The 15583-nt window shown below is 35.8% G+C and overlaps 1 protein-coding gene across 1 annotated transcript; it reads right to left on the bottom strand.

Annotated features, from left to right (window-relative positions):
• Positions 1-12329: 12329 nt before the first annotated feature.
• On the bottom strand, positions 12330-13094 carry LOC142528479 (uncharacterized). Its single transcript, XM_075633528.1, has one exon. It carries the CDS (start codon positions 13092-13094, stop codon positions 12330-12332), a length of 765 nt encoding a protein of 254 aa, XP_075489643.1.
• Positions 13095-15583: the final 2489 nt, after the last annotated feature.

Raw genomic sequence — 15583 nt, 5'->3', positions numbered from 1 at the left:
AACCAGAGTTGTCAAGTTGAGCTGTGCTCGCCAGGTCGGCCACCCCGCCATAAAAATGTGGCGAGCAAGGTTTGGGAAATCTAAACCCATTTGGAGGCGGGCCAAACAGAATGAGCTCGCGCGGGTTGTGGGTTAGGATGAGATTTTAAGTGTTTTTATATAGATATTTTTAAGTTTTATTTGACTTAATTTTAATGAATTTTAATGATAATTAAATTTGTAATATTTCTTTAGTTTTTTTTTCATATTTTATTAAACAAATTAAATTTATACTTTATTAATTTATTAAAAAAATAAATTTAAATATTGGTTTAACTATTTGATGAAGAATTTTTATTTATTTTCTTAGAATTTCAAATGTTTTTAGTATTTTTTATTAAAAAAAATTATTAATATTTTACAATTTATTTAAAAATAGGTGGGTCGGCCCGTCTAACCTGCAATCGAAGATAGGTTGGCTGAGTTGTCAATTTTTAAGTGGTATGCAAAAATGGTGGGGTGGATTGAGGCAGGGTTGCAGTTGGCATCTTGCCATCCCATTTTGAGATCCCTAGCGGGAGACCAAAATGTAATAAATTATTGAGTTTTAAATGTTATTTTCCAAAAAGTTTAAGTCTATACAATAATTCTTTTTTATCCTCAATATAAAAAAAAACAGAGGAAAATATAAACCCAAAAGAATAAAAATTAAATATTTCTGTATTTTTTGAAACATTGTTGTTAATATTTATACTTTACGTTATTAAAATTCCACTTTTGGTAGGTTGTCCCTTAAAATGTCGTCGCTTTATTTTCTTTTTACAAATTATGCTCCAGTGTCGTAATAACTACCCCAAAAATATAAGGTTATTTAATCAGTCCCGTACATAAAAAAAAATAAAAAATTTTATTCTGTATCCCTTTTTTTTAATGTACGTTGCTAGCTAGCTAATAATATTAAACTATTATTATTTGATCAACAAGAATAAAATATTATAGAGATTTCCCAGCTTTTTCCCCAATTAGGAAACCTAAAAGTGACAACAATAAATTAGTCCTGATTTCCATGATATAATTTATTTCGAAATAATCTTTTTCTCAAATATAATTTTTTTATTGATAAGATTGTGCGGAATATTGAATTAAAGATTTTACTTTTCTATAATGATATTTATGATAAAGATTTTATGATATGTTATCATTGTTTAAAAAGAGTTTACTTATAATAAAACTCTTGATTTTTATATTTTGTAAGATTTTTTTTGAGATAAACCCTAGGAGAGAAGAAAACTATAAATATTAGAACTAAGCTAAGGAAAAAGACTTTTGACCTTTGGCGTTTTGACTGAAGCTTGGACGTTTGGTGGCTGCTTACTTTTGCACTCCTGCACGTCGTGTTTTTCAGAGAAAAATAATCCACAATGACATTGTTGTTTTGAAGAGTGCTGTTTCACGTATTGCCGTGATTGTTGGAGATATCTACAGACAACACGCGTGGAAGTGTTGGTCGAGGATCAAGTTTTATTGCTCCAGTTTTTGGCACCGTGCTTTGCTTTCTTGAATACATTTTAATATTGTTGATTGTTTTAGAAAGCAGTTTATTTTCTTAACATGTTGAGAAAATTGGTTTTTCATTAAAATAACTAGTGTTGGTTTTTGTAACTGAAATTGGTTTTGTAATGATTAGTTGCCTTGAGACATCGCACAAGTATAAACAATTAATTTTGTTTATTTTGGTTTAAGTTATTTATTTGTGTGTTATATTATTCCGCTGAGTGTTGTGACTAGGTGTTATAACATTTGGGACAACATTTTTTAAAACTGATACACACAACCTTTTATATTTTTATACATTTTATGTTAAAACACAATATACCACATACCAACAAACACCATACACAAGTTTTTTAAACAATAATTATTTTCAAATAATAATTAGAGGGTTATCAAACTCTCAGCTATGTTCTTACAATAATTTTATCGATACAAATCTATTAACAAATTATAATATGTTAACATATTTTATAGAAAACTGATTAGGGTTATCCTTCTCTTAATGGACATTAAATACTTATTTAATCAATGCATTACTAAATAGAAATGCAATTTAAAGATATATATCATCTTGTAAACAACAAACAATTATCTTACTTCGTTAATTATTTTAGGAAATATTTATAATCTTTCTTCTGAAATTTCACATTTGGTAATTTTGGTTCTTTATGTTATTAAAATTGTGTTTTACTCATGTATATTTCAATTTCGGGAAATTTTAGTTTTTTTTTTCTCGATAGTGCTGATATTACACTGACACGTCTACACCACATCTAAAAAGTGATCAAAATCGTAAAAAAAAAAAAAACGAACAATCAAACTATTGAATTAAGACATAAATTAGACAATATAGAAAAACTAGAATCGCAAAAAAATATAAAGACTAAAATTTCATTTTTTTTATTATGTTATTAAGAAACCTGAAATTACATACTTAAAGTTTTAAATTTTAATATTATATCTAATTTTTTTTCTAGTATTCTAAATCTTTTACAATAAAAAAATGATCAACACTAAAATTTTGTCTACAGGAAACTCATCTATATTCACAATAATAAATATCAGAAACCTGATCCTGGCTCAGTTGCAGTGAATCCTCGTGCAATAACATTAATATATAGGGCCCTCGGGAGCGAAAGGTGCCAAATTTTATATATATGTTCTGTCCGAGTCCGAATGCGAAACCCATGAATTTACTGCTTCAGTTTCCACCAGACCAAAAGTCAAGAATAACTGTATATTATTAGGTCAAAAGTTATAATGGTTAGTCAAAAAATAATTTTATTTTTTTAATACTTATGACAGCGCAAAATGCAATTACGTAAGTGATAATGGATCAAGTTGTTTAGGCCCATGAGTGTGAGGATGTGCATGTCTATCTGCTGATGTTATCTCATATCTTTACTTTTTTCTTATCATCGGCATGTCCCCAACAGAGACATTATTACTCATTAAGATCTGACATCATTCTTTTACGGTCCACCTGGCCAACAAAATCAAACGGCGTAACTTCAACAGACAGTTTGACGCATGAGAACTTGTTTCCCGTTTTATCAAAAGTTATAGCTGGTGGTAACGGTGCAACTCAAACATTTTAAACCGTGCAACACAAACACCACGTTTCGATTGTTATACCAAACAGAGACAATTATTATACCCAATAAATTCTTAGTCACTCCAAATTGTCCACTTGATGTTCTCACTCAGTTCGAGTTGGTGGAGTTTTAATCTGAGTGTTCCAGACCTCAACACTCGGGCCAAAAGAATATCGTATTATAGCATTCGCGCCGATTTCCCTAGCTTAGATACATATATATGAGGATATATACTTACCAAAGTCTTCCAGCCTCCTATACAAGCTAAGTAATTAACAAGACCGACAAGTGCATATGTCCGAGCTTTTAAGAGAAGTTTGCCAAACTCATAAGGTTACTCATTCACTGAGCATAACTTGAGAATCCCAAATGTCAACGTCGACACTAAGGCATCGTTTGGTTCGTGTGATAAGATAAATAAATAATATGTAATAAGAGTGATTATAAAATAAAAAAGTAAGGATAAATAACACATATGATAAATTATATGATGTTTGACATGATTTTAACTTGCTTGATTATTTTTGTTAATTATATTATGATTACTAAAATGCTCTCATCATATATTAATTAGATATATATTCTTAAAATGATTGAATAAATAAATAAAATTTCTAAAATTAATTTATTTAAAAAATTATAAATAAAATTTAAATATTATATTAATTATTAAATTTTCATTAATTTCAATTCCCGGAAAAAACAAAAAAATCGATTAATATTATAGAAAATAATTAAAATTTGATAATAACATAAATATTAATATGCATTTATTGTGATAATTAAAATAGTAATACAATTTGAATATTAAATAACGGTTAATAACAATTATAATATTACGGTTAAAAATAATATAATAATAATTAAAATATGATCAATAATAATTAAATTATTTATAATAATAGTCAAATTAAAAATTATGTTTAAATATTATTAAATTTGTTGAATTTATAATTATTTTAAATTTTAGGTTAATAAATGAAAATTTTAATTAATCAAACATCATCCCTTCTCCCCAAAAGATTATATAACCACCAACAAGAGGATAATAATGTATACAGTGCGGGCCGGATGCGGGCTGAACGGGTTTATCACAATCGTAATCATGCACACCAAACACATGATAAGTGAAAGATTAAAAATCAATAAACTCTTATCATGTACACCAAACAATACCTAAGTGTCATTCAAACAAAGATAATATTTTGAGAATCTTGGATGTGGCATATGGAAGACAACTCAAAATAATATAGACTATGCCCACACCCGATGGACAACAGACACTTGGATTAGTAGGCCCTACATAAAAATATACGGGGCCCACATTAATCCAAGAATTTTACTGCAACTGGAGATTTATTTCTGGTGCATCATAGTCTCTCCCTCAAAATAATTTTGAAATCGTTATCAACATTTCATTAAGGTTTTTCTTGGATGAGAAATTGATTGGAATGATGAATTCATAATGACACATATCTTGTATTCCAAATTTATCTTAATTATTATTACATTTATATAGATTAATAAGTGGTGAATTTGAAATATATTTAGCATTAAGACATCATTTCAAGACTTTTTTAAAACATAAATACAATCAATACCTATATTTTTTTGGTCGACGTTATTTTCTTCTCTTTTTAGTTGTCTTTCAGACATCATTTCAACAAGTCAAAACTGTATGAGCTTCAATAATGAAATGTCTATAGGATGAGGTATGAGACTTCATTGGTAGCATATGTTATTAGAGTAGGTGTCTAGCGATCACATATGGTAGGTAGCTAGTATAGTTAGAGTAGGTGTCCAGCGAGGACTTTTATGTAAAAACAGTTTTTTATTTTAATCCAATTGTGACATTTATTTTATCTGTATACTAACGCAAGCTGCATAGATAAAATCATTGAATATACAATATGTATCATGATGTCTGTCTCACAACGTAAGATAATGAAACTCGTTAGGAAATGTACCATATATTCTAAACATGCTTCTAGTTGATTCAACCACATAAAATAAAGATAAATATCAGTTGAGCTTGAGACTAGCATTTGTGATGTAAAAGACATGTTTCATTAGTAAGGGCGTAAAGATATCCATTTATACAGATGAGTGATCATTTGATGATACACTGAACAACTCTCACTCGAACTTTCCAAGTCGTTATCACTTATTCAGTGGAATAATTTACGGTTATTGTTTTACACCATTAGTCATTTGACACAGCACAACGTAGAGACTCTACGTACTAGTATGCACTTTGATCTGTTTACCCACTCTATTGAGGGTCATAGTGTAGCGAGGTTGTGCGTAATTTCAAAATACACAGGAGCCAATGCATTGTAGTCGGGAATTCACCGCTCACCTATGACTTAAGATATCATATGTGATCTGATGAGTTAATTGTGCAAGGAGTCTCTGGTCAGATGATGATATGTGATTTAGGGAAATGTGTTTTTCTAGCTTCACATATGATGTCACTATTATTACTCAAAGATATATCATATCATTATCTAATTCATTTGCAACTCTCGATATACCAATTGTTTCAAACTAGATTGGGATATATGAGTTGAAGGGACGAGACCGTAGTGTATGCAAACCATAACTTAAGGTTTTTGCAGGCACTATCAGTGATACCTAGGGGATAATGAGGCGATGCTACTAGAAGCTCTTACCATGATCCGATTGATGCAATCAGACTTTAGTTCAGACATTCTTGTTCAATGGGTTGATGAAAAGAATGAAGTTAATTAAAGTAAGCTCGAATAAGAACAAATGTTGTTCTGAACACATGAAATTGTGAACCAATGACTATTTGTATACCTAAACCAGTGAAAGTCACACAAGTATTTGATTTTGTGTTTCCGTTGAGATAGTCAAGTTCAATGAGTTAAATTTGACGACTGTAGTTTGATGAAGATTAAACAGATGACTTATAAAAGAGTTTATAAATTGATTCCATGTGGAAGTTAGCTTAACAGCTAATCAAGTGAGAAGAGTGGAACCTTATGTTTTAGCGAAATAGTTCACAAAACTGGCAGCTGCCAAATATGGATCAGTAAAAATTTTGTCCTTTGAAATTTTTATTTTTCATTATGTGAACGAGATTTGTACTATCGATGTATCAGTGTTTTCTGATAGTCAATTGAGGTTATAATGAGTTCGAATTTATTAATTTAGTAAATTTAAAACATACTAAATAAATAATAATATTAGTAGTGATGACTGATAAGTGCAAAATTATCATGAAACATTTTAAAAGTGTCTATAATAGATTAATTATTTAATTGAGTAGTTAAATAAAAATTATTTAATTTAAAGAATTAATATATTTATTATCAAAAGTTGATAATAATTTAATGAATTTTCAAGAGTAGAATATAAATAAATGATAGATTTTGAATAATGAAATTACAGTATCTGATTCAAATAGGATTCCTGATTTGAGCATGAATTAAAACTTATAAATATTTTACACACAAAATTTTGTCCGCTCTCTCTCTCCCTCACCATTGGCCGTCGCCCTCTTCCACTGCACCGCTGTCCCGACGTCGACGGAATTTTGGGAATTTTGGCTACAAACTCTCGACGCAAATTTTGTTTAGATATCTAATGCGATTTATATGATGAACCCAATTTCTGGTCGTGAACCCGATCCAAGCGATTGAAGAAGGTAGTTGATTCCAGTAGATTTCTCGTAAAAAAAAAAGAAGGACTGTCTCCGTTTAAAATCCAGATTAGTTTGGTGTCCAGTATTTAAAACACAAAGGTAAATATTCTAAACGTCCTATGAATAGTTTTAAATCATACGACGCTCAAGAACAGTTTTAAATGTCAAAACAAAAATTTAAAACTTTCGAGCGTTTTGGATACGAAAAAAAAATGATACTTTTTATGTGTGGTATTTCTGATTCTCAAAGTAATCTAAAATCTGAGGTTCGTTAATCAATTGGCAGGATATGATCCCACTGTTACTTTTACTTGTGGGAATCAATTGGTGTAACATGGTTATTTCTCCCTGTAAGAGCTGTTGCGCATAAGTTCACAGGAAATATTGATTAAATATGAATCAGAATTTTGGTGTTGTGTTACGGTGTTGGCAACACTGTCACACAACACTGCAGCGGAAATTGATTGATCAAAAATACGAATAAATTAAGTAAAATAACCAGAGACCAGAATTCAATTATGCACAAGTACGAATACTTGTGCGATGCCTCAAGGCAACAAATTCACTAGAAAAATATATAAATCGTTGACACATAAAACAATACTAGTGAAATAACAAAACTAAATTCCTTGACACACCAAGGAATTAAAACAGTATCAACTGAATGTTTAACACCGAAACTAGATGCTATGACTGAGCATATATTAAATAAACCAAAGCACAAGGAGTCCTTTTATCTGCAACTCGTCAATCCGTCAAAGCAGCTGCTCAAGAAGTTTCATATATTGCGGCCTGATCCTCCTTCTTTCTCTCTTGCGGTCGTGACTCTACTGATTGATCTCGTTCCTTATTTATTTCTCCATCTCAATCTTCCTTGATCCTCTATCTCTACAATCGAGGAAACAAAAATGTTTAAAAGGTATCAAACACTTATCAAGATATGGTCTATCCTATAGATATTTTCCCAGAGTATAATCATTCCATAAAATAAAAAATCTATGTCTAAGGAAACAAATCATTTGTATAATCTAGAAATACAAAAATAAACATATCAATAAAAGTGTGGAATCAGATTCCTTTCAATCTCCCCCTTTTTTGCATTTCTGGGCAAAACTTCCAAAAGTGATGATTCAACAGTGCATAACTCCCCCTTAGTTGTTTTCGTGTAACTCCCCCTGAATTTGTTACGTCTGGGTAACAGTGTTGTGGCTAGTGTTGGCAAACACTGTCACACAACACCATATGACAGTCTCAGGTAGTGTCAAGCGGAGACAAGATAAACAAACATGCCTGCATTTGTGTTAACATCATGGAGAGAACAAAATCAACCTAAACACGGAGCTAGGCAAATACGAAAGCTAAACACTAGCATTCAAAAGAAAAAAAAACTTAGTCTGCCTTGTCAGCAGTTCCATCGGCACCATCACTTTTGGTTTCCTCACCACCCATACTATCATCATCATCATCATCAGATACTCCCCCTTTTTGGTCAGAATGCACGCCTCCCCCAAGTAACATGTTGTAAGCAGCAATTTGATTTTCGAAATAGGAGATGGTGGCATTTGATTGGGAGATCAGCTGGTTGGCAAGAACAATGGTGTCACGGGCTTGTTGAATCTGTGTAATACCGAAGGCGACTTGAGCATGGATATCAGCAGTTGTGAGCTTGATAAACCCTGCTGGTGTAGAGGAAGAGGAGCCGGTGTGGCCAACACTTGGGCCAACATCGATGTCCGGGACCATAGCAGGGGCAGTCCCAGTGGCAGATGAGGGAGCGGAAGAACCAACATTAGTAGTTACCCCAGTGGCGGACCAGGGAAGATCGAGGACCCTAGTCTCTCTGAAATATGCGGAGGCAATTTTCAAGGGTTCTCTAATTTCGATAAGATGTTCATCCTCTGCTTTCACAAATCCCTGGGATTCAAGGATACCAAAAATTAGGGATGGATACGGGAGTGTCACAGACTTCAACTGCCCTTCAGCAAACTACATAACAGTAGAAAACACTAACTGCCCAAAGTTGAAATTCCGGCCCGTGCCTATGGTGAAGAGGGTGACAGCTTGAAGACGAGTGACCACTGTAGTATTTGTAGATGGGGTCCAATTGCGTATGACAGTTTTGTGGAGAACTGAGTAGAAGGATGTCAGTTTAGCGGCTGCTAGACGCTCGGGGAGATGGGGGTACTGAGTCATCAGTCCTCCTGTAATGACCGAAGTGATGTAGTCAATATGCGGCAGGTCATCCACATCGTCGTCGGTAGGAGTGTGATAGAAGTCATTGATAGTGTGCGGGGAAAAATCATAGATGACATCCCGAACAAAGACACGCCCGTACTTAACTGACCTTTTATCTCCAACACTGGTGGTCAGATTGCAATAGAATTCAAGAACAGGTCGTCGAGCATAAGGCATTACAGAGTTCACTGTGGAACTCAGCCTGCTGATGTTGAGAAACGTGGTGAGATTGTACCTTCCATACGCCTCAAAATCAATGTTGCGTTCTTCAACAAAATTCCTATCTGCGTACAGGTACCATTGGCCCACAGCAGTCTCGGAATAGAATTGAGGAGCGAAGGAAGTGGCCAGGTTGTAGTCTTCATCAACAGTGTTGTCAACACCCGGTGCAGCACCAGTGCCAACATCGTCAGCAGCTGCCTCAACGTCAACGAATTACCAGAGGGAGCACCAGACTCTTGAGATTCAGACTCAGTTACGGATTCAGATGAAGAATTATCAGAGGGTTCTGGTTGGTCTTCATCCTTTTGAGGTACTGAAGCACGCTTGGTTTTTGCATCTCGTAAGCTGTTAAGGAAGTCAGCTAGGGATTGTTCGTCCTCTGAGGAAAACCTGACTTCCGAAGATTCGACAGGCGGTGGAGCAGAGGAAATGGACGGAGCAGCGGATTTCTTCACACGGGCAGAGCGCTTCCAATGTACCAACTCAAAAGAATCATCATTCGAATCATCTCCGGACGAAAAATCTGGGTCCAGAGTGAAGTATGTGGCCATCCGCGGTTTCTTTGGGGCATCAAAATTGGGGCTATACCCTGCCTGCCTTTTTGATCATCGAAGAAAGGTTGAGCGCTGTGGAGGAAAAGCCCGTCTAAGTGCTTCGTAGTCGATTGGCATGCCTTGGTACCATGGATTCCCAGGTTCTCCTGGAGCAATTTCCTCAAGCGGAGCAGGCTGGGGGAGAACATGCACAATTTGCAGAGGATTGTCGGTAGGGTTCTCAGGCGGTGGTGTTGGTGGTGGTGTTGTCTCCCGTTGGGAAACACTACGACTTGCCTCCATTTCACTCCGGATATCTTGTGGATATAAACGAGAGAATAAACGATTATGATTTTGCTTTGGAACAAAAACAATCAGAGAAGTACCAAATATTAGTGAGTCATCGTGAGACACAGTGTTCAGAGAAATGTGAAGGCTGAGGGAAAATTAATTCACGAGAAATCAAATAACAGGGTATTTAAACCCTAGCAACAACGGTAACAATTTGAATCGAAGGGACGCAATAGTAACGGTAACAAAAGTAACCGATTCACCATGGGACAACGGTAAAAATTCGACAAGGATCCAGTTTGCCTCTATCCCGGATTCAATTTCAGAATTTTAAAGAAACCACTGATGACCCACTTCGATTTGTAACCCACAGAACACAAGACAATCAAAACTTCAAAATTTTGGTTCAAAGGATTTTAATCAACTGTTATTTGTCAATACTGATCTCCAGCTTATTTTGATGACTTCACGAAACAAAATATAATATGCATGACCTAATTATGCCTTTATATGATGAATGTAGCGAAATGTCAGGCAATGTATAAAATGTGATGTGTTTAAACTTGGTGTTGGTCAACACCTCCTGGCAACACCACTGAGTTTAAGTCAATCTTCCATAAAGTTTTTATTTGACCCAGGGATGGTAGCTCCCACTCTAGAAGAACGGCCTTCAATGGGCTCTCCTAGGTAGCTTTTTCCATTCCCATTTTGCCTTAGAAGTGGTAGCTCCCACACTAGAAGAACGGTCTTCAATGGACTCTTCTAGGTAGCTTTTTCCATTTTCTTCCAATCTTTTTCGTATTATATTTCTCTTTTCTGTTTTTCTCCTTATGCGTACTTTTCCCAAGTCACATTGTCGTATTGGACAAAATCATGATTTCCATGAATATCCTCAACTACTCGATTCCTTGGATTAAACATAATTTGCTCTTCAACAGTTGATTGGAAGTATGACCACTCAGAGGGTGCCTTCCAGAAATTGCCTTCACTGTTTAGACTTGACACAAAAATAGGATGATTATGATCATGCAGCATGCCTTAGTATTCTAAAAACAGACATGCAAAAAGGTGTTGTCCTTGGTGTTGGCAACACCAGGGACAACATGTGTGTGATTATTGTATGCACATGCTGAGAGATTTCCGAAGGTTGAAAAACCTCTCAAAGTCTAAAGGTTTCGTGAATATATCGGCTAGCTGGTTTTCAGTTCTATCAAACTCTAGTCGAATTATTCCTTTTTCAACCAAGTCTCGAATGAAATGATGTCTTATATCTATGTGTTTTGTTCGAGAGTGTTGAACAGGGTTTTTAGAGATGTCAATCGCACTTGAGTTGTCACAGTAAACTATCATCATGTCACTATGAAAGCCATAGTCCTCTATCATTTGATTCATCCAAGCAAGTTGCGAACTACAACATGCTGCTGCGACATATTCAGATTCGGCTGTGGATAGTGACACACAATTTTGCTTTTTACTGTACCATGACACTAGATTGTTTCCTAGATAAAAACATCCTCCTGAAGTGCTCTTCCTATCATCTAGATCCCCAGCCCATTCAGCATCAGAAAAACCCACTAGATTAGTGTTTGTTTCTCTTGTGTACCACAAACCTAACTCTAGAGTCCCAGCAATGTATCTCAGTATGCGTTTCACAGCTTTAAGATGAGATATTTTTGGATCAGAATTTTTGCATACTTGGATTGACATATGAAAATACCATCATGCAATTGCTTAACTTGTAATCCAAGAAAGAAATTCAACTCCCCTACCATACTCATTTCAAACTGTGAGGACATGCGATCTACAAATTTATCAACCAGATTTTGAGATGATGCACCAAATATAATGTCATCCACATGACATAAATTTGACAAATCAGAATATCATGCTTGAGTTTTTGAATAAAGAGGGTTTTGTCAACCTCACCTCGTTTGAAGCCCAAGTTAATCAAGTAGTCGGCCAACCTACCGTACCATGCTCGAGGAGCTTGTTTCAATCCAGAGCCTTTTTCAGTTTGTAGACATGGTCGAAGTTGTGTGGATCTTCAAATCCTTTTGGTTGACTTACATAGGCTTCCTCATTTAAGATCCCATTTAAGAATGCGCTTTTAACATCCATTTGGTACAATTTCATATGCATATGACAAGCAATAGCAAAGTAACAGACTCAATACGGGCTACATGTGCGAAGGTTTCATCAAAATCCACGCCCTCAACCTGTGTATACCCTTGAGCTACCAGCCGGGCTTTATTTCTAACAAATGTTACCAGATTCATCAGTCTTATTCTTAAAAATCCATTTTGTTCCAATAACATTAGTATTTGGGAGGCTCGGTACCAAATCCCACACATCGTTGCGCACAAATTGCTCAAGTTCTTCGTGCATTGCATTTACCCAAAATTCATCCTTAAGTGCCTCGGTTATATTTTTGGGTTCAATTAATGACACAAAGCAGGAGTGACTAACCTGAGAGTATGTGGAGCTGATACATACCAGACCGATCATCTTTCGATAGTCAACCTTATCCTTTTTCCTTGTTTGCACATCCTCGTGCACCTCACCAATGATCTGTGACGATGGGTGATTCTTTTGAATTTTACTAGGAATATCTTTCCCATCATTCAGTATCACTGCATCCTCAACTTCTTCATTTTCCACAGATTCTGTAGGATCCTGAGATGGTGTTGTGCTTGGTGTTGCCGTACTTGACTTAACACCAGTCTCAACACCAGTATTAGTTTCCCGCAGTCCTTCAGTATCATCGTCTTTTGATTTCCCTGTCAAATCAGCACAATTATCAAATACCACATTGATTGACTCCATCGTTGTTCTAGTTCTCAAATTGTAGACACGATAAGCTTTACTATTCATAGAATATCCAAGAAAAAGACATTTATCGCTTTTGGAGTCAAGTTTAGCAAGATGATCTCGATCATTCAATACATAGCCAACACAACCAAAGATATGAAAGTATTTAAGGTTTGGTTTTCTTCCCATCAAAATTTCATAGGCGGCCATAGTAGATCCCCTTCGTAAAAAGACTCGGTTCGAAATATGACATGCAGTATTTAAAGCCTCGGCCCAAAAGCGTTTTGACACACTTTTGGAGCTAAGCATAACCCGAGCCATTTTTTGAAGAGTTCTATTTTTCCTTTCTGCTATTCCATTTTCTTGAGGAGTTTTAGGAGCAGAAAACTCATGTGTTATTCCCTTTTTGTCACACAAGGATGAAAAGTGGGAATTCTCAAACTCCTTACCATGATCAATTCTAATTTTAACCACACTTAAATCAAATAAGTTGGTTATTCTTGCATGCAGTTTTTTAAAGGCGTCGAATGTCTCAGATTTTTCTCTAAGGAAGCTTACCCAAGTGAAGCGTGAAAAATCATCAACACAAACAAATGAGTACTTCTTACCGCCTAGGCTTTCAACTTCTATTGGTCACATTAGATCCATGTGCAGGAGTTCAAGGCAACGTGTTGTCCCGAAGTGTAGCAACACCGGGTGAGCAACACGTGTTTGTTTTCCCTTTTGGCATGATCCACAGACATAAGCATTATTTGAACTTAAATTGGGCATACCTCTTACAGCTTCATACTTACTCAGATTTTTCAGGGTCTTGAAGCTTACATGACCTAGTTTTTGATGCCATAGGTCCAAGTTGCTTACCTTGGCACTACGACAATCATCGCCTTCGCCCACGAGATAGCAATTGTCAGCAGACCGGGTTCCTGTCATAACACAAACATTCGCATTATTAATGACTTCACACTTATCTTTATTGAATCTAACATGTAGATCATCATCACAGAGTTGACTTATGCTTATTAGATTTGAGTTAAGTCCTTCCACATGCAGACCATTGTGGAGTATGGGAAGCCCGTCAACATTCAGAGTCCCTTTGCCTACAATTTTTCTTTTGGCACCCCCTCCATAAGTCACCCGACCACTTGCAACTTCAAGATAATCAATGAGGTGTTCTTTAGATCCCGTCATATGACGGGAACACCCACTATCAAAATACCATGCACCTGAAATGTTAGTTTTTAATGAGGTATAAATAACATTGCATAGAGTTACAGTTTTGGGTACCCAAATTTTCCTTGTGGGAGGTTTCTTGATTCCAGTGTTGTACTTGGTGTTAGGAAACACCTTATGCAACAGTTCATTTGAATGCCAATTCAAGTAATCGTCTATCAGTTTGTAGCAGAACGGTCTGATGGGCCCAGGCTTATGACATTCTTGAGCTTTGCTGATGGCGCATGCTTCTTAGTTCGTGATGCCCTTGCTGAGGAGTGAACTTTTAGGGGTGAAGCGGTTGAAACAACTGACTTCGGTTTTTGTTCAGAGATTGGCTTTGAAGTGGGCACAATTTTTGGAGACAAGTCTGTTGGTAAGGGGTCAGTATAATCTTCTCCTTTCACAAATACTGTGGTCTTTGAGCGGGTGTTGGACGACTCTCCATGCTCATACGTGCTTTCAACATAACCAAGACCAGACCTACTACCCGTTCCCATATTCAGCATTGTCTCAAGCTTTGAAGAGCTTGAATTAAATTTTGCGAGTGTTTTTGATGCCTTCTCAAGCTCATCTCTGACTTTACATAGTTCAACGTCCTTCCTACTCAGCAAAGTTTCAAGACGTGAATCAGTGTTCTATTTTGCGAGTTTGGAGTTTGTCTCATTTCGTTTAAGCCAGTCATCATAGAGTTCTTCGTACATCATCTGGACAGTTTCCACAGTCAGTTCTTCTTGATCAGCTTCCTGGGTGTCACCACAACCTGAATTTTCCAGAGATTTAGCATTAAGGCATAGTGATCTTGAAGTGGTGTTGCGACCCGGTGTTGCAACACCAGTGGCAACACCGAGGGGATTAACCTGCAATCTATACATATCTCGATGAACAGCAGAAAAAGAGGTACAATTGTCTCCTTCTTTGGAACCACACTCCTCATCAGTGTCCTCGTCACTCAGCGTGGCTGCCATGATTTTGTTTATGCGAAGCCGATTGGCGCATTCATTGGCGTAGTGACCAAATCCGGAGCATTCTCGGCATTGGACTGAGTCAAGTTTCATTGTTTCTGGACGACCTAATGTTTCATTCCTTGATTTGAAATTTCCTTGAGTAGGAACGAAGGTTTTGTTTCTTTCAGTAGGGACGAATGAGGGTTTCAATGTAGACACAATTTCTTTTTGTCTCTCATCCGCTTTAAGTAGTTACCAAATTTCTTGGTAATCAAGGAAATTGTCTCTTCACCTAGATCAGATTCATTTGCCTCTTGAATTAGGCTGTTCACCGAATCATCAGTGGTTTGCAAGGCAATTGCCTTCCCTTTACTCCTTGTCTGTAACTCCAGATTCATTTCAAACGTTCGGAGAGAACTTATCAAATCTTCCAGATTGAGTGTAGAAGTGTCCTTGGATTCATCAATGGCACAAATTTTGATATTAAAGCATTCAGGAAGAGATCTTAGAACCTTGCTGACAAATTTTTCATTGGACATAGGA

Source organism: Primulina tabacum, chromosome 16 (assembly GCF_025594145.1).
Source record: "Primulina tabacum isolate GXHZ01 chromosome 16, ASM2559414v2, whole genome shotgun sequence".
Taxonomy (NCBI): Eukaryota; Viridiplantae; Streptophyta; class Magnoliopsida; order Lamiales; family Gesneriaceae; genus Primulina; species Primulina tabacum.
The sequence above is the reverse complement of the archived record's forward strand: the minus strand, read 5'-3'. Positions and strand labels throughout refer to the sequence as shown.

What these genes read in the sequence shown, in the direction of transcription:
- LOC142528479 (XM_075633528.1), bottom strand. Translation starts at nt 13,094, where the DNA reads ATGGCCGCCTATGAAATTTTGATGGGAAGAAAACCAAACCTTAAATAC.